This window comes from Pagrus major, chromosome 17 (genome assembly GCF_040436345.1).
Source record: "Pagrus major chromosome 17, Pma_NU_1.0".
NCBI classification, from domain to species: Eukaryota; Metazoa; Chordata; class Actinopteri; order Spariformes; family Sparidae; genus Pagrus; species Pagrus major.
The window spans coordinates 2,289,431-2,309,819 of record NC_133231.1 but is presented as its reverse complement, the minus strand read 5'-3'; the positions used below and the strand labels follow the sequence as shown (position 1 = coordinate 2,309,819).

The window sequence follows — 20,389 nt, the reverse complement described above, 5'->3', positions numbered from 1 at the left end:
TGAGACAAAGTCCACATATTAAGCCATGGTGAAATTCTGGGAAAGGTGAAACACGATTTTGAAACATTTAAAATGATAGTTTAGTTTAGTTAAGTTTCTGTGAGTTTAGACTTATAATCTTGTCTAAAACGTGAATGCTGGCAGCCCGCCCACTTGGGTCACGCCTGCCATCAGTGATAACAAAACTGAGAGACATTGCTCTCTCTCGCTCTCTTCTTTAATTTTCTGCTCTCTACTTACTTTTGCGTCACGCTCGCTTCAAGACAGCGATCGCCGCAGAATTGCTCACACGTTGATTTTTCTCAATTTTTTTATAATTTTCGCTATATTGAGCGGTTTTCCAACGAAAGAAAGACTTTGTGCCAAGCCAAACCAGCTCTGCCCCCAACGCTCACGAGTGGTGCCATCCCGCTGGGCATTGGACCAAGATCATCACCGGCTGGGTACTGGACGAGCTGTGCTCCTCCTCCGACATCAGACCGAGGTCGTCAACCGCCGGGCACCGGACAAGCTGCGACATCCCTCCGGCTATTGGACTGAGACTGCCAGCCCGCAGTTGAGCTACAAAACACCGGAGACGAAACCGCAGCCCGCTGGCTTCACAACTCTTCAAATAAAGTAGGCTAACCATCACTCATCCTGCTGGATTCACACATGAAATACGAGTTGGTGTCTTTGGCTTTGATTCAGATCTTTTGAGCTGAAGAGAAATTCGGTCAGGGCTGCGTTAGCATTAAATTATTCTCGTAATATTTAAATGCTTTCACCCAACCCGTAATTTCACCATCCGCACATATTTCACTCATAATCCCATTACTTTAGTCATTACAGACTCAGCATCTTTCTGATACCATTTGTTTAATTTGCCATTTCATTTATTTACTCTGAATTATTTAGTCAATAAACATATTTAACCGTATGTCACTGTCTGTACAGGTTTGTGCAGAACCGATGGAAACTGCGTAGAAGTCACTGCTTCAGTTATGAGATTGAATAAATTGATCTGAAATTGATTAGAATTGATCCAAGTTAACCTTGTCCAGTCGAATTTGATTAATTCCCTCCGGATTAGTCAAAGAGATAAAAGAACGGAGGTGGTGCCCCATTTACGAGTGCTTTATTAATCACAAGTGATTAATAAATTATATTTATTAGTAATGTATCTCCTACACAGGACGCATTCATATTCACACTATCAGGTCACCCTGAGGTTCGGTATCCGTGTTCTTTCATTTTTTCGTTTCAAAACCAAATTAAAAAAACGGAAAAACAAGTTTGTTTTTCTGTTTTTCTCTTTTAAACCCAGAACGAAAAAACAGGAAAAACAGAATAACACAAAACCACATTTAGTGCCTGTTATTCTGTTTTAAAACAAAAACAGAATAACGTGAAAATGAAGTTTTTGATTTGTATTGTTTTGTTATTTTGATATTCTGAAAATTCGGGGAATGCTGGGAGATTTTTGCGGAGTCAGAGGCGCAGGAAGTGAGCCGGAACGTGGTCTGAAGATAGAGCGTCTCTGCACTGGCAAGCTTTGTCTTTTTCCGGGGGAGTCGCCGGCTCAGCCTAAGGGCTGAATGCTGATCATATTTACTGATTAAAACACATAATACTGAACAGTTACAAGGAGGAAAACAACAGAGGCTAAATAAAAAAGACGAGGAGGAAAGGTCCGATTCGTTACCTAGCAACCAGAAGATTCTTTGTACCAACTTAACGTCTGCTACACTAACGGAAGACAACACAACACATTTCTATTTCACAATAAAAGCATTTGTTATTATAACCTATTACTATAATTATTAATCTATTGTCAGAGAAAAATATTTACAACAATATGTAGGCTAATGTTTTCATACTGTCACATTTATTTTTACCTGTATAGGCCTACCGGTATGTGAATCGGGCGTGATCGCGCGCGTGCGTGTGAGCGAGCGAGTGAGCGAGTGAGCGAGTGAAAGAGAGAAAGAAAGGAGACGGCGTTTACCAGCAAAAACTGAACGGTTAGAAATGAAAAGAGGGAAATCACAGAACACAGAATATGTCCAGGAGACTCCTCAGGAGGATCTGTCAGCTGCACTGTCAGCAGGTGTAGCCTACACCATGCAGACATTTCTCAAACTTTATTTTGGAGGCTCAGGACAGACTAGATCAATGCTCCCCAATACTCATTATGGAGCATTGCGAGGCACCTTTGCGCTGCAGGACATCTCTGATCTCCGAGTGTCTTCCCACTCTCAAAAAGTTCGCAGATTAGATCTGCATAAGGCTGAAGTGCGGCCATTCTACTTGGAGAGTCTGCGATTTCAACTTTCCGGCTCACTTCCTGCGCCTATGACTCCGCAAAAATCTCCCAGCATTCCCCGAATTTTCAGAATATCAAAATAACAAAACAATACAAATCAAAATACTTCATTTTCACGTTATTCTGTTTTTGTTTTAAAACAGAATAACAGGCACTAAATGTGGTTTTGTGTTATTCTGTTTTTTCGTTCTGGGTTTAAAAGAGAAAAACAGAAAAACAAACTTGTTTTTCCGTTTTTTTAATTTGGTTTTGAAACGAAAAAACGAAAGAACGTTGGGTACACGGATTGTTCGACAGCGCTCTAAGCCCACCACACAGTGACTCTGGTTCCATGTAAAACAAAAGAAAATGGACTTCAAGTGAAAAAATACACTTTAGGTTGTGTTACGTAGATACGTCTCAAGTGACTCCTGATGTGTCACACTGCCTTCACAGCTGTATTAGTAAGAATCTGTTCTGTCACACACAAAGGAGACAGACATCTGAAAACCTCGACTAAAACATAGTTGTAACATACAGTTTATGTCTGTGAGATTCCTCTTTACAATGTGTGCCATGTTTGTCACCACAGAGAGCTGAAGTCCCCCCTCTTCAGTTTCCCTCATGGGACCTTATTTCAGAAAAACATTGTCTGGTAGTGAACGGAGAGAGACAAATCATTTATTGATCCTGTTTGAATTGTGCCATGAATCACACAGATGATGTTTGTCAAACTAACTGTGAAAATACGTCATTATAAAGACGACACAGCCAACAGTGTCATTAGTGACTTTGTCTCCTAACTTAAACATTGTAGAGCTGCTCCTGTATATCAGCAGCTCACAGAACTGAACCAGAACCAACTCTCCTTTCACAGAACTGCAGTTGTCAATATGAGCAGATTTATTGTGATGTTCATCTTTTTTACGACCTTTTCTGAGCCCAGTTGGTTCCATGTTGGTGTTGGTGATGTGTGTTGACTGAGACGATGTAGTTCACTGAGTGCTTTAACACAAAACTACATGACATTTTACTTTAAATTACAACAAACTGACACTTTATTGACTTGACAAACATCATATGTGTGATTCATGGCACAACTCAAACAGGATTATAAATGTACTTTTTTCTTCCCATTGACTACATATTTGTAGTCATGTACATATTTTTTCTGAAATAAGGTCCCCCAGTCAAAGCTACTGGCTTTGGCTCTCTATAGTAACCAGTGTCATGTGACCTTATGTTCAGTGCTAAATGGACTTTTCTAGTGATCACTCAAATCTTAACACAAGTCAGCATTCAACCATTAACACATACTGCATACTGTATCATCACCTGCAGCCCACTCTGCTCTCCCAAACTGAACTGATACACCTTCCTTCATAACCACCATCGTTCATCATCATAGACCATCTGCAGCACATTGACCACACCCATCTGCTGCCAATCATTATAACCTAATTCAAGTCACCCTACAACCTCTGCCACCTCCTGCTTCTAGCTGTAACCCTGTAAATATTGGTCTTTTAAATATCAGATCCATCAACAACAAATCCTTTTTATGCCATGATTTTATAACTCTTAATAATCTAGACTTTTTTATCCTTACAGAGACATGGCTGTCTCAGGGAGATTTTAGTCCTCTTATCGAAGCACCCCCCCCTGATTTTACACACCTCCACCAACCTTGGCTGTCAGGCAGGGGAGGGGGGGGTGCTGTAATTTACAGAAAAGATTTTAAATGCACGCCTATTTTACAAAATAGTTTTACTTCTTTTGAACACCTTGGTTTTATGGTACACAACAAAGTTCCAGTAATAATTTTAGTAATCTACAGACCGCCCAAACCAAACTCAGCTTTTATGAGTTTGCAGAGCTTCGATCTCATTTTATGTCAAAATGCGACAAAATTCTTATTTTAGGTGATTTTAACATACATGTTTGTTGCCTTCCTCAATCTTTTACCAGACTTTATGGATATTTTGAAATCTTTTAACCTCACTCAGGCAGTACAACAGCCCACACACTCAAAGGGTCACATCCTTGACCTGGTTCTGTTCAGTGGCCTCAGCCCAGATAACTTCTCTACCAAGCATATTTGTGTGTCGGATCACAAAGCTGTTTTATTAGGGCCCGAGCAGGGAACCTGCGAGGTCCCTATTGTTTTTCGAATGATTATTAGGGCCCGAGCAGTGAAACTGCGAGGACCCTATTGTTTTTGTAATGATTATTAGGGCCCGAGCAGGGAAACCTGCGAGGTCCCTATTGTAATCGTATCGATTCTTATTATTATTATTATTATTATTTTTCTGACGAAATGATCGCATTTTTCACTGCCTGAACATACCCCAAAACTCATCAAACTTGGAATATAGATCAGACCTGGCGAAAAATTTTATAATCTGTTGTCATTGTGAATTTTCAGCACTAGGTGGCGCTATAATCAAGGAAAGTGTGTTTTGGCTAATAACTCCCACATACTTTGTCGCACATTCAAAAACCTTATATCCACGCGTTCAGTGAATCTTGCTGAATCTCATGATATAGGCCACGCCCATTTCCGCCAACCGTTTTTTTTCGCTAGCTCGCGAAATGTCGAAAACCTACTTTTTCGAACTCCTCCCAGCCAATTTCACCGATTTGCACCAAACTTTGCCCACAGCATCTGTGGACGCTCCTGACAAAAAGTTATTAAAAGAATTTTGCTATTCCAAACAATACTCAAGTTATTAAATAACAACTTCCTGTGGATTCGGGTCACAACAGGAAGTGTTGCATATCTCCACATTGGTGTGTCCGAATGACGTGAAACTCAGGACACTACTTCCCCATGAGCCCCTAAGGCTCTGTGCAAAATCTTGGCCCATGACCACTAGGTGGCGCTATTTAAATTGAAGTATTTTAGATCTCAACATCGGTTGGTCGGATTAACACAAAACTTGGTACACTCATTGCCAATGCCCTCCTGAGGACAGCTGACAAAGGGGTTACCGATCTGACACTAGGTGGCGCTCTGGTGGCAGTTTCATTTTATATTTGGCACTGTGCCCACACCATAACACTTATGGATATGAAATTCATAGGGGTGGTATAGACTGGCCCCTGTAACTCACACACCAAAAATGACCAGCAGGTGGCGCTATTATCAAGAAAAAATGTTTTTTGCTAATTACTCCCACATAATATGGTGCACATCGTTAAACATTATATCTATATGTTCCCTGAATACAGCCGAACCGTGTGATGTAGGCCACGCCCACGTTCGCACTGAATTTCCATTCGCAAATTCGCCAAATGTCGCAAACCTACTTTTTCGAACTCCTCCCAGGCAATTTTTCCAATTTGCACCAAACTTTGCACACAGCATCTGTGGACTCTCCTGACAAAAAGTTATTAAAAGAATTGTGATAGCCTAAAGAACGACCAAAATATAAAACAACAGTTTCCTGCACGTTGTGGTAAACCACACAGTCTTGCATATCTTGATGAAATACAGTCCGATTAACACAAAACTTTTTTGATTTGTCTTCCATGCCCACATGAGGGTTTGTGCCAAATTCGGTGCATATCCACCAATAGGTGGCGCTTTTATTGCTAAATGACGAAATGACAGCTTGACTGCCTTCACTTTCATTTCCTCAGTGGAAGTTGTTGCAAGTAGAAGCCCCGACAGCAGCATGTCACGACAGCAGCATGCCCCAACAGCAGCATGCCCCGACAGCAGCACGCCCGACAGCAGCACGCCCCGACCCGCGTGGACTGCGAGGGCCCGTTCATCGCTGCTTGCAGCTTTAATTATTATTATTATTATTATTATTATTTTTCTTTGTCCGTAATGATCGCATTTTTCACTGCCTGAACATACCCCAAAAGTCACCAAACTTGGAATATAGATCAGACCTGGCGAAAAATTTTATAATCTGTTGTCGTTGTGGACTTTCACCACTAGGTGGCGCTATAATCAAGAAAAGTGTGTTTTGGCTCATAACTCCCACATACTTTGTCGCACATTCAAAAACCTTACATCCACGCGTTCAGTGAATTGTGCTGAATCTCCTGATATAGGCCACGCCCATTTCTGCCCACCATTTTTTTTCGCTAGCTCGCCAAATGTCGTAAACCTACTTTTTCGAACTCCTCCCAGGCAATTTCACCAATTAGCACCAAACTTTGCACACAGCATCTGTGGAGTCTTCTGACAAAAAGTTATTAAAAGAATTTAGAAATGCCAAAGAATACTCAAGTTATTAAATAACAACTTCCTGCAGATTTCGTTCCAAACAGGAAGTGTTGCATATCTCCACATTGGTTTGTCCAAATGACGTGAAACTCAAGATACTACTTCCCCATGAGCCCCTAAGGCTCTGTGCTAAATCTTGGCCCATCACCACTAGGTGGCGCTATTTAAATAGAAGTATTTTATATCTCGACATTGGTTGGTCGGATTGAGACAAAACTTGGTACACTGATTGCCAATGGCCTCCTGAGGACAGCTGACAAAGGTGTTACCGATCTGACACTAGGTGGCGCTCTGGTGGCAGTTTCATTTTATAATTGGCACTGTGCCCACACCATAACACTTATGGACATGAAACTGATTGGGGTGGTATAGACTGGCATCTGTAACTCACACACCAAAAATCACCAGCAGGTGGCGCTATTATCAACACAAAACCATTTTTGGCTATCAGTTAAGACATGCGCGCACAATAACGGGGCAATGGGTCCGGGTAAGGAGCACGCCCCGACAGCAGCACGCCCCGACCCGCGTGGACTGCGAGGGCCCGTTCATCGCTGCTTGCAGCTTTAATTAGGGCCCGAGCAGTGAAACTGCGAGGACCCTATTGTTTTTGTAGTGATTATTATTCTTTTTTTTAGTTATTTTTCTTTGTCGCAAATGATCGCATTTTTCACTGCCTGAACATACCCCAAAACTCACCAAACTTGGAATATAGATCAGACCTGGCGAAAAATTTTATAATCTGTTGTCGTTGTGAATTTTCACCACTAGGTGGCGCTACAGTCAAGGAAAGTGCTTTTTGGCTAATAACTCCCACATACTTTGTCACACATTCAAAAACCTTATATCCACGCGTTCAGTGAATTGTGCTGAATCTCCTGATATAGGCCACGCCCATTTCCGCCTACCGTTTTTTTCCGCTAGCTCGCGAAATGTCGAAAACCTACTTTTTCGAACTCCTCCCAGGCAATTTCACCGATTTGCACCAAACTTTGCCCACAGCATCTGTGGACCCTCCTGACAAAAAGTTATTAAAAGAATTTTGATACGCCAAAGAACACTCAAGTTATTAAATAACAACTTCCTGTGGATTTGGGTCACAACAGGAAGTGTTGCATATCTCCACATTGGTGTGTCCGAATGACGTGAAACTCAGGACACTACTTCCCCATGAGCCCCTAAGGCTCTGTGCAAAATCTTGGCCCATGACCACTAGGTGGCGCTATTTAAATTGAAGTATTTTATATCTCGACATCGGTTGGTCGGATTAACACAAAACTTGGTACACTGATTGCCAATGTCCTCCTGAGGAAAGCTGACAAAGGAGTTACCGATCTGACACTAGGTGGCGCTCTGGTGGCAGTTTCTTTTTATATTTGGCACTGTGCCCACACCATAACACTTATGGATATGAAATTCATAGGGGTGGTATAGACTGGCCCCTGTAACTCACACACCAAAAATGACCAGCAGGTGGCGCTATTATCAAGAAAAAACGTTTTTTGCTAATTACTCCCACATAATATGGTGCACATCGTTAAACATTATATCTATATGTTCCCTGAATACAGCCGAACCGTGTGATGTAGGCCACGCCCACGTTCGCACTGAATTTCCATTCGCAAATTCGCCAAATGTCGCACACCTACTTTTTCGAACTCCTCCCAGGCAATTTCACCGATTTGCACAAAACTTTGCACACAGCATCTGTGGACGCTCCTGACAAAAAGTTATTAAAAGAAATGTGCTAGTCCACAGAACGGCCAAAATATAAAACAACAATTTCCTGCGCATTGAGGTCAAACAGACATTCTTGTGTATCTTGATGAAATACAGTCCGATTAACACAAAACTTTTGGAATTTGTGTTCCATGGCACGATGAGCATTTCTACAAAATTTCGTGCAAATCGACCAATAGGTGGCGCTATTATCAAGAAAAAACGTTTTTTGCTAATTACTCCCACATAATATGGTGCACATCGTTAAACATTATATCTATATGTTCCCTGAATACAGCCGAACCGTGTGATGTAGGCCACGCCCACGTTCGCACTGAATTCCCATTCGCAAATTCGCCGAAAGTCGCAAACCTACTTTTTCGAACTCCTCCCAGGCAATATTTACGATTTGCACCAAACTTTGCACACAGCATCTGTGGACTCTCCTGACAAAAAGTTATTAAAAGAATTGTGATAGTCTAAAGAACGACCAAAATATAAAACAACAATTTCCTGCACGTTGTGGTAAACCACACAGTCTTGCAAATCTTGATGAAATACAGTCGGATTAACACAAAACTTTTTTGATTTGTCTTCCATGCCCACATGAGGGTTTGTGCCAAATTCGGTGCTTATCCACCAATAGGTGGCGCTTTTATTCCTAAATGACGAAATGACAGCTTGACTGCCTTCACTTTCATTTCCTCAATGGAAGTTGTTGCATGTAGAAGCCCCGACAGCAGCATGTCACGACAGCAGCACGCCCCGACAGCAGCACGCCCCGACCCGCGTGGACTGCGAGGGCCCGTTCATCGCTGCTTGCAGCTTTAATTATTTTATTTTTTCTGCCAAAATGATCGCATTTTTCACTGCCTGAACGTGTATGAAAACGCGATTTTATTTGGCAAACACATTAGGCCTGCCGAAAAATTTTATAATCTGGTGTCGTTGTGAATTTTCAGCACTAGGTGGCGCTATAATCAAGGAAAGTGCGTTTTGGCTAATAACTCCCACATACATTGTCGCACATTCAAAAACCTTATATCCATGCGTTCAGTGAATCCTGCTGAATCTTCTGATATAGGCCACGCCCATTTCCGCCTACCGTTTTTTTTTCGCTAGCTCGCAAAATGTCGCAAACCTACTTTTTCGAACTCCTCCCAGGCAATTTCACCGATTTGCACCAAACTTTGCACACAGCATCTGTGGACGCTCCTGAGAAAAAGTTATTAAAAGAATTTTGCTATTCCAAACAATACTCAAGTTATTAAATAACAACTTCCTGTGGAATTGGGTCACAACAGGAAGTGTTGCATATCTCCACATTGGTGCGTCCAAATGACGTGAAACTCAGGATACTACTTCCCCATGAGCCCCTAAGGCTCTGTGCAAAATCTTGGCCCATGACCACTAGGTGGCGCTATTTAAATTGAACTATTTTATATCTCAACATCGGTTGGTCGGATGAACACAAAACTTGGTACACTCATTGCCACTGCTCTCCTGAGGAAAGCTGACAAAGGAGTTACCGATCTGACACTAGGTGGCGCTCTGGTGGCACTTTCTTTTTATATTTGGCACTGTGCCCACACCATAACACTTATGGATATGAAATTCATAGGGGTGGTATAGACTGGCCCCTGTAACTCACACACCAAAAATGACCAGCAGGTGGCGCTATTATCAAGAAAAAACGTTTTTTGCTAATTACTCCCACATAATATGGTGCACATTGTTAAACATTATATCTATATGTTCCCTGAATACAGCAGAATTGTGTGATATAGGCCACGCCCACGTTCGCACTGAATTTCCATTCGCAAATTCACCAAATGTCGCAAACCTACTTTTTCGAACTCCTCCCAGGCAATTTCAGCGATTTGCTCCAAATTTTGCACACAGCATCTGTGGACCCTCCTGACAAAAAGTTATTAAAAGAAATGTGCTAGTCCACAGAACGCCCAAAATATAAAACAACAATTTCCTGCACATTGTGGTCAAACAGACATTCTTGTGTATCTTGATGAAATACAGTCTGATTAACACAAAACTTTTCCCAGTTGTGTTCCATGGCCACATGACGATTTCTGACAAATTTGGTGCAAATCGGCCAATAGGGGGCGCTTTTATTGTTAAATGACTAAATAACAGCTTGACTGCCTTCACTTTTGATTCCTCAACGGAAGTTGATGCATTAACAAGCCCCGACAGCAGCATGTAACGACAGCAGCATGCCCCGACAACAGCATGTCACGACAGCAGCACGCCCCGACGCACGTGGACTGCGAGGGCCCGTTCATCGCTGCTTGCAGCTTTAATTTATTTTTTGTTATTTGTTTTTTTTTGTCGCAAATGATCGCATTTTTCACTGCCTGAACATACCCCAAAAGTCACCAAACTTGGAATATAGATCAGACCTGGCGAAAAATTTTATAATCTGTTGTCGTTGTGAATTTTCACCGCTAGGTGGCGCTATAGTCAAGGAAAGTGCGTTTTGGCCAATAACTCCCACATACTTTGTCGCACATTCAAAAACCTTATATCCACGCCTTCAGTGAATTGTGCTGAATCTCCTGATATAGGCCACGCCCATTTCCGCCTACCATTTTTTTTCAAAAATTCGCGAAATGTCGCAAACCTACTTTTTCGAACTCCTCCCAGGCAATTTCACCGATTTGCACCAAACTTTGCACACACTATCTGGGGACCATTCTGACAAAAAGTTATTAAAAGAATTTTGATACGCCCAAGAATACTCAACTTATTAAATAACAACTTCCTGCAGATTTCATTCCAAACAGGAAGTGTTGTATATCTCCACAATGCTGTCTCCAAATGACAAGAAACTCAGTATACTACTTCCCCATGAGCCCCTAAGGCTCTGTGCAAAATTTTGGCGGATGACTCCTGGCGGGTGGCGCTCTTTAAATGTAAGTATTTTATATCTCCACATCGGTTGGTCGGATTAACACAAAACTTGGTACACTCATTGCCAATGCCATTCTGAGGACAGCTGATGAAGGTGTTACCGATCCGACACTAGGTGGCGCTCTGGTGGCAGTTTCATTTAATATTTGGCACTGTGCCCACACCATAACACTTATGGATATGAAATTCATAGGGGTGGTATAGACTGGCCCCTGTAACTCACACACCAAAAATGACCAGCAGGTGGCACTATTATCAACACAAAACCGTTTTTGGCTAGTAACTCCCACATAATATTCCGCACATTGTTAAACCTCATATATACGTGTTCCCTGCATATAGCTGATTTGTGTGCTGTAGGCCCCGCCCACTTTCAAGCTAGAATTCCATTCGCAAATTCGCAAAATGTCGCAAACCTACTTTTTCGAACTCCTCCCAGGCAATTTCTCCGATTTGCACCAAACTTTGCACACAGCATCTGTGGACCCTCCTGACAAAAAGTTATTAAAAGAATTGTGATAGTCTAAAGAACGCCCAAAATATAAAACAACAATTTCCTGCAAATTGTGGTCAAACAGACAGTCTTGCATATCTTGATGAAATACAGTCCCATTACCACAAAACTTTTGCTCATTGTCTTCCATCACTCGGTGACGGCTTCTGCAAAATTTGGTGCCAATCGGACAATAGGTGGCGCTTTTATTGCTAAATGACAAAAGGACGGCTTCACTGCCTTCACTTTTCATTGTAAATTCAGGCTTTCTCCAACAGATGGCAGTGCTGCCTTCCTAATGGATACAAACCTCTGTTTAACAGTCTGTAGGGTCATGCAGTGTAGTTGTCTCATTATTTGTTCTTCATGTACATTGGAGGGAGTTCTTCGAACTTCAGCGTACATTATTTACTACCGGTAGGAGCAGCCGACCCAAACACGGACAGTTAAGACATGCGTGCACAATAATTGGGCAATGGGGCCGGGTAAGAAGCACGGCCCGACGCGCGTGGACTGCGAGGGCCCGTTCATCGCTGCTTGCAGCTTTAATTGAATATGATTTTATCCCAAACACCTTTTAATCACAGTGCACCAGTCCGTGGCCGAGTTTTTAACACCAATTCTGCAAACAAGTTTTCTGAGTTTTTTACTGCTTCTTTAACTGCTTTTAATTCCAATTCTAACACAGAGGAGCTGGTCTCCCTTTTTAACCACACCTGTCAGTCTGTCCTGGACTCCATCGCCCCCTACAAAGATAAAAAAACAAATAGAGCACTGCAGCCCTGGCTAAATAACTCCACCCAATCGTTGAAAAGAGACTGCAGGAGAAATGAAAGGAAATGGAAAAAGACAGGCTTACACGTGTTTTATGAGACCTGGAAAGATGCCATGCTAAACTACCAAAACGCAGTTAAGGAAGCAAGAACAACCTTCTTCTCCAACTTAATTTTAGCAAATCACTCCAACCCCAGAATTTTATTTAAAGTCATAGAGTCAGTAACCACCCCCTCCTCCCCTCCTCTTATTGATGCCTCTCAAGAAAGGTGTGAGGACTTTTTAAACTATTTTAGAAACAGAGTCAACAATATTAGGCAAAACATTACCCCCCCCGGACCGAATTTTACAGACCAGTAGGGACATCCATAGTTATTTTAGCTGTTTTGAACTGGTTTTAATGCCCTTTTTAACTAAACTCATATCACACATGAAACCAACTACTTGCAGCCTTGATTTTATCCCTACCAAGTTTCTTAAAGAGGTTATTGACACTGTTGGACCCAGTATTTTATTAATTATTAACAGCTCCCTAAAAAGTGGCATTTTCCCACACTCCTACATGCTGTGGTCCAACCCCTTTTAAAGAAACCAAACCTTGACCCTTGGTTCTTAACAATTTTAGGCCAATTTCTAAGCTGCCATTTTTATCCAAGGTTTTAGAGAAAGTAGTTTCTACTCAACTTTTAGCTTTTATGTCCCACAACAATATCTTTGAGAAGTTCCAGTCTGGTTTTAGAGCTCTACACAGCACAGAAACTGCCCTCCTCAAGGTCACAAACAACCTTCTTTTAGCAGCCGACAGGGGAGAGAGCGTAATTTTAATCCTTTTAGATTTAAGCGCAGCTTTTGACACTGTTGATCATGCCATTTTACTAGACCGCCTGAAAACCTGGCTTGGCATCAAGGGTACTGCTTTTAGTTGGTTTTATTCTTACCTTTTAGACAGAACCTTCTCGGTGACCACAGGTAATTACTCTTCAACTACAATGCCCATTACCTGTGGTGTACCGCAAGGTTCTATTTTAGGTCCGGTTTTATTTTCTATTTATATGCTCCCACTCAGCCAGATTATCGAACACCATAATGTTTCGTTCCACTGCTATGCAGACGACACACAAATATACCTTCCACTGAGGCCCGGTGACCCAGGAAGCCTAGCTGCTGTCTCAGACTGTCATACAGATATCAAACATTGGATGGCTCTAAATTTCCTACAACTCAATAGCTCAAAAACTGAAATCATACTGTTCAGCCCCCCAAACCATATCAGCCTCTTTCAGCAAGCCCTTGGTCCCCTGTCCGTCAACATAAAACCCACTGCACGAAACCTTGGTGTCCAATTTGATTCAGATTTGATTCAATTTGACTCACTTTCATCCCTCACGTCAGCAAACTGGTCCAGTCCTGTTTTTACCAACTAAGATCCATTTCAAAAATCAAACATATGCTCTCACCCCCCAACCTGGAAAAAAATAATTCATGCCTTCATCTTTTCCAGAATAGATTACTGTAAATCCCCTCTCTCCGGTATCAACCAAAAATCACTCTCTCACCTCCAACTGGTACAAAATTCAGCAGCTAGGCTTCTAACGGCTTTTAACAGACGACATCACATTACCCCAGTCCTAGCTTCCCTTCATTGGCTCCCCGTCCGTTTTAGAATTGATTTTAAGATTTTACTGATCACTTTTAAAGCACTTGTAGGGCTGGCTCCGACCTCTATATAACAGACATTTTAATTCCCTATGAGCCAGCTTGCAGCCGTAGATCCTCAGGCGGGGCCCTTCTAACCGTTCCAAAGTCGAGGTTACAAACCAAAGGTGATTGTGCCTTCGCCATCAGGGCCCCTCGGCTTTTGAGGAGATGAGGCTCGCAGGATTGGTAACTTCTTTTAAAGCACTTCTTAAAACCCATTTTTATAGACTTGCCTTTATGTAATGTCGTCCTTTTGCTTTTGCTTTTGCTCCTACCATTTGAGTTGACTATATTAATTTATTTGTTTTGTTTATTTTACCCATTTTGATTTATTTCCATTTCTCTATTTTATTTCATTTTATAATTTTTTTCCTTTACTTCTGTTCTTCAATTATTTCTTTCAAATTGCTTAATTGTAAATGCCATTTACTTCGTTTTATCCTCTACAATTTTGCTTTGTTTTTTTTGTCAAAGCACTTTGTAAAACTCTGTTTTTAAGAAGTGCTATATAAATAAAGTTTATAATTATCATTATTATTATTATTATTATTATTACTACAACACACACATACATACACACAGTGGTGGCAGGGGCCAGGGATCGAACCACCAACCTTCCCATAGTGACCAACCGCTCTACCAACTGAGCCACAGAATTTACCTTGCAGGTGGATCAGGGCCTCAGGGTTCTGCTGAGATAGTCGGCTTAGACTCTGAAGCTGACAGCACCTGTGGGCCACTCCCCAGCTTCGCTGCCACCTGCACCACACAACTGATGTCAGCATCATAAGAACACATACACAACCTCTTACTAGCTCATGTGTAGCCTTGAATAAAAACACAACAGGCCCAGGCCCCAGAGGACATGTTCAGAAGACCTGTGCCACTACCTTTATTGTTCTGTAACGTACACCATGTTCTTCAGTGACTTACCATGAAGTGAACCCAGCGTCAGAGTTAACTTACTGACTGACTGAAGTAATTCTCTCCTCTGATAACTTTGCCAAGAACAAGGCTCATCAGCCTGTTCAGACAGGTGAGCAGACATGATCAGGTGGACTGCAGTGTTGTTGAGTGTACCTGATATCATCCAGATCAAATTTGTGACACAGCTCCTTCTTCAGTCTGTCCAGCTCTTCTCTCCGAGGAAGACTTGCACCGTGCTTCTTCGTCGCCTCAGGCTCGTTGTTTCTCAGCCACAAGCTGACAGAGAAAAGGAAACATGAAACCACTCTGAGACGACTCTTAGAGAATACGTTCTATAAAGTCTATAATTCATGGTGACAAACCCACACTGAATTATCACCAACCAGAGATGGGGACTCGAGTTTGCGACTTGGACTCGAGTCGCACTTAAGTCGCACACACAGAGACTTCAGACTTGACTTGGACTCATGCTCAAAAGACTTCAGACTCGACTCGGACTCGTGTTTTGGGACTCGTGAACAATCATTATGTTTTCTTTTTTGGCGTATTAATATTGAGGAAACTCTGAAAGTCTGACGAGCTTAAGTGATTCCTTCCTTTTTTTCATGGTAACCATGGTAACTATAACATAGTGGATCAGCATTTGTCAAAGGAGGACCCAGGGCTTCAGTAATAGGTTTCTTGTGGCTTTAATCAAACATTTCAGGCAGCACAGACATAACATAACACAGGCCACCAGGGGGCCTCTACATATACCTTTCCTGGCAGGTAACTTCCTGCCAGGTAACACACACTTGGATTCCCAAGAGCTCCCTCTAGGGTAATACCAACTATTAGCAATCTCAGGATATTACAGTAACCATATTATGCATCGTGTGCGCGCCTCGCGGCCTCACGCACGAGTGCCTCGGATGACGACTATGGCGACCGGCGGCACACCTGCAGCTGCTGCTGTACCATTTGTGATTACATTTGGTTATAAAAACTTCAAACAGGACGGCACCAACAAAAGGAGTGCTGACTTCCCCATTGTAGTGTAGGGATGTAACGATTACCGGTGTCACGGTAAACCACGGTAAAATTCCCGACGGTGAAGGTTACCGTTTAAGTTTTAATTACCATGGTAACCGCCGCGGTCGATAACCACGGTGTGGAAAACTCGCGAGATACTTTATCCAAGTCTCCCTACGCAGGCGCAGCGTGCAACGTGCGCTTGTTATGAAGTGAAGACGACATGGCGGAGGGAGGACGTGATAGTAGCGGCCCTCAAGGCATTTTTCCGCCTTCAAAGAGAACCAAATCTGAAGTCTGGGCATATTTTGGTTATTTGGTTTGATGACAGCCCTATCTGCAGGAGCTGCAAGAAGAAAGTTGTTGCGAGGGGCGGCAACACATCCAATTTACTTACTAATTTGCGCAACCATCGCCCTCAACTGTTCAGCAAATGCAAGGTAAATTAACCTTAAGCTCAGGTGAATGATGTGTGTATGTCGAGTTTTCTCTGTCTAATTTGCTGTTGTCACTAATGTAAACTGACCAGATAGTGGTATAACTGAACGAAGTTGATCCGTGATTTGGCACGTTATCTGAACCGCTTATTAATTGTAGATTTCACTTTTTAAAGTCGACCTAATAATTCCCCAAATATTGATGCAGAGCTGCAGGGAAGAGGATTTGAGACAAACACGTACTGGGTGGACTAAGTTAGTGAATGCAAACTGACTGCGATGACTGATTTTCATCTCAGCTCCGTTCACCGGAGCAGCGTCTACCTGTGGCTCAGCAGCCATTTGACCAATCAGATTGACCGAGTCCATTGTCAACAGACGAGCAAGCAGACAGAGAGACAGACAGCCAATATATATAAGTAATATCAGAAATATATAATACGTGTGGATTATTTGTAGAATAGACTATATATAAAGAATAATATAAAATGGTGAATATAACAAGTGTCTAGATAGAGATAAGAGCCAAAATAGAGTATTCATAATTCATTTAACAATAATCCTTTTTGTTTTGATCTAAAAGATTATCCAACCTGTTTCTCACAAAAGTGATATGATCTAGATTGTGAGTTTTGTGATCTGTTGGTTGCACCCTTAGTATTAAGTAACAATGACAGTAATAATTAATAATGACATTTTCTATTCATTTTTTTCACAGAGAGGGTCTGCTGGCCAATCGAGTGCTACTGCCAGTACATCTCATTCTACCTCTGTAACGCAGACATTACAGGACGTGTTTCAAAAACAGGCTGCTTATACCTTAACCCTTTTAATATATTTAATTTAATAAATTTATTTAAATATAAATCTCGGTGAAATTATTTCAATTTATCAGTGTATCAGTGTTTTTTCAACATTTTGAAGACATTTTAAAAATACCGCGGTATACCGATAACCGTGATACTTTTGGTCACTATTACCGTGGTGTGAAATTTTCATACCGTTACATCCCTATTGTAGTGTTTGTGGCTGAGTCTAATGTCTGTATCAGACAAGCCCTATTAAAATGGGTCCAGAAAAGTCACCAGCTGGTATCAATCAGAATCACTCAGAAGAGGTTAAGATGCTACACAGAACATTTGATTCACACAGCTTCCTATAATTACCTAAATTGATCATTAAAGTTACTGTATGTATATTTATGATTACATGTTCATAAGACCTATAATAAATTCATTGCTGAACCAAACTTCATGAATGTTGTTGTGACAAAGTAGTTTGTGTTCCACTCATTCATCACAGAAACATGAGAGCTGTAGAAATCATTGGAGCTGAAGACTGACATGATGAACATGTTCTTTATGAGTGGATGGAAACTTTTCACTGTGATTGTATATGGTTGGTTGTCTTTTATATTTTTTACCCTCAGAAATGTTTCCTGCTTCATACCTACCCTATTTAAATTATGTGTTTAATGTGTTTTAATGATGATGGCTATGAGCTGGAAGAATTCCACTGGATGCATGAGCTTTGCAGAACGACTCGGTTTAGGTTTTGCTCCGTGCTACTTCATCCATCAACACCCACTGGCTGCGTTTTGAGTGCAGCATGAAGCAGCACTGCCGGACAGCTGGAGTGGTGAGACCGAGGAGTAACTACAGAATGAGGCACGATTGCAATTATACATGTATGTGTTATAAACGCAACAACAAACAGCCGAAGTATTAGGAGAAGGGTGGACTTGCTCAGATTTGTCGCTTTTTTGAGATTTTTGTGCTGTTGTCACCACAGAGTGTTTTTTTCTGAAAATTAACTGGATGTTTTGATGTTGTTTTTGTGTCTGACTTCCTGTCTGCTCTGTGCTGAATTTAGCTGAATTGATGCTGAAGCCTTCGTATCTATTACTGAAGGGTCCAGACTGCCGGAGATGCAAACGAGTAGATACAGAACACAGTGGAGCCAGTGGAAGGGAGATGGACCGAACACGGTTCTAATGGAATTTGGAGGTTAGCCTGTCTCTGTCCAAATTTCAACAGAACAGAAATGTATTAAACAACAGTTTGTGGTACTGAACCGTTTCTTATGATTAATGATAATAATTTATGATTGTGGTCTGTCTCAAAAAAGTTATTTGTTAACAAGCTCTACTTTAAGCACTGTCCAGCTGTAATACAGAGCAGAGGTCCACTGTCACTGACCTGAGTGTAGGCTCCACTCTCCTGGCCTGCTGCAGCTCCTCCTCAGGGTCTCTGAAGCCCGTGAAGGTGTAGTAACTCTTATCCCATTTGATAGGTCTGTAAAAAGGCACCCCGGCCTCAAGTGGACTTCCAGATGTCTTTGCACTGGCTTTCATTCCCCTCATGTGCTCCATGGGCAGGCTGCAGGACTTCAAGACATTCATCACTGTGCTCAAGACATCATTTGTGTGCAGGGTGAAACTCACTGAGCGGAACTCTGAAAACCAGGGGGAAGTTTAGATTTATAAAAGATAGAAGTTGCAAATATTAGGAGCAGTATTAAAAGAAAGTGTACCTGAGGTGAGGACGTCTGGCTGCACTTCGCTGCTGTCCTTTGTGTCCCTGACATAAAAGGTGAGCGTCATTGGCTGAACTGAGCGTGAGCCGGGCTTCTGCAGGTTGTCCAGATAGCCATTAAGCCTCTTTAATGAATTCTCATTCACTTCCTGTAGAGCACAACATGAAACGGTGTGCTGAAGCCACCTCTTCAACAAACTCAAAACAATTAGGACAATGTTCTGACCCACAGCCGCCAGCCAACAAATCACTACAACTGTATACCCACACACAGCAAAGCCCATCCACCAATAACATCATAGTCACAGTTCAATCACCTCAGATTTGTTTGATTAACAATGTAACAATTATTAGGATTTATGAATTGATCCAGGATGAATAAGAGACCTACCCGCTCCCTGGGATATTGACCGAAGAAGTCAGGATGGACTGCAAAATAAAAAGGTCTGAGTGCGTTGACAGCATCAGCCCCTGACAGCGCTCTCTGCTGGACTAACTGTGTGGCAACATGTTTCCTCTCCAACCTACAAAGAAAACAATACAGAAGATAAGTATTTGTTCTGTTTCGTCCTGTGCGGACGGACACACAGAACAGAGATAGCACTTCAAGTAATTATATTTTTGATTATCGATCAATCAATGAACTTCAGTTCCTGGCAGTGCGCAAACTACTGAACAGATTTTTTTTTATCAAACTTGGATGGATCTCTGCCCAGAACCGACCACATTAACTTCTGGTGCAGGTCTGAATAAATGGAGGATTCCAGGATGTTCTCACTTTCTCTGACCCTGTGAGGGAGTTTTCCCAACATTTGTGAATTTCTCAGGGAATAATTCATGGATCTGGATGAAAAACATCATGTGTATTTATGTGGCTGGTGTCTATGAGTGAGAACATTTTGATGCAAATAAAATAAAAACCAGATGTTGCAGATTTAAATATGTTTTCTTTAATATTGAATTAGGCTTGACTGAATTAAATGGGACTGTCTGGCCTTGGCGGAGGTATGCACTCTACTGAGAGCCATTCTTGTTACATACTTGTATTACATTCCTGTCCTTATCCTTGTAACAGTTTGAGAGAGAACAGCTGAAATAAATGCAAAAATGTTTGGCATGTTTATTTGATAAATGACTGAAAGTGAAGAATATATCAATACAATTATTTTCTGTAATCATTTTTGCAGTAATGTTTAATACATAAACTCTTACTCATCAACCTTCTGTTAGTAAAAGAGATGCAGGTGAATACAAGGTGTCTGTTCACGGCGCTAGCAGAACTGCCCCAGAACCCACTGAGCAGAAACATCTCTTTCATCAGGTCAATTAATCGTCAATAAAACA

General features: G+C 41.7%; 1 protein-coding gene across 2 annotated transcripts in view; it reads right to left on the bottom strand.

The window, feature by feature from the left end:
* tcaim (T cell activation inhibitor, mitochondrial) overlaps window positions 1-20,389 on the bottom strand; it is a 29,911-nt gene that overhangs the window by 8,370 nt on the left and 1,152 nt on the right. For both annotated transcript variants that reach the window (XM_073484793.1, XM_073484792.1), the window contains exons 3-7: window positions 19,437-19,569; window positions 19,044-19,194; window positions 18,710-18,965; window positions 15,217-15,339; window positions 14,798-14,895 (exon numbers count right to left, since the gene is read on the bottom strand). In XM_073484793.1, the coding sequence (XP_073340894.1) occupies window positions 14,798-14,895; window positions 15,217-15,339; window positions 18,710-18,965; window positions 19,044-19,194; window positions 19,437-19,569 (761 nt within the window). The remainder of the gene's footprint in view (window positions 1-14,797; window positions 14,896-15,216; window positions 15,340-18,709; window positions 18,966-19,043; window positions 19,195-19,436; window positions 19,570-20,389) is intronic.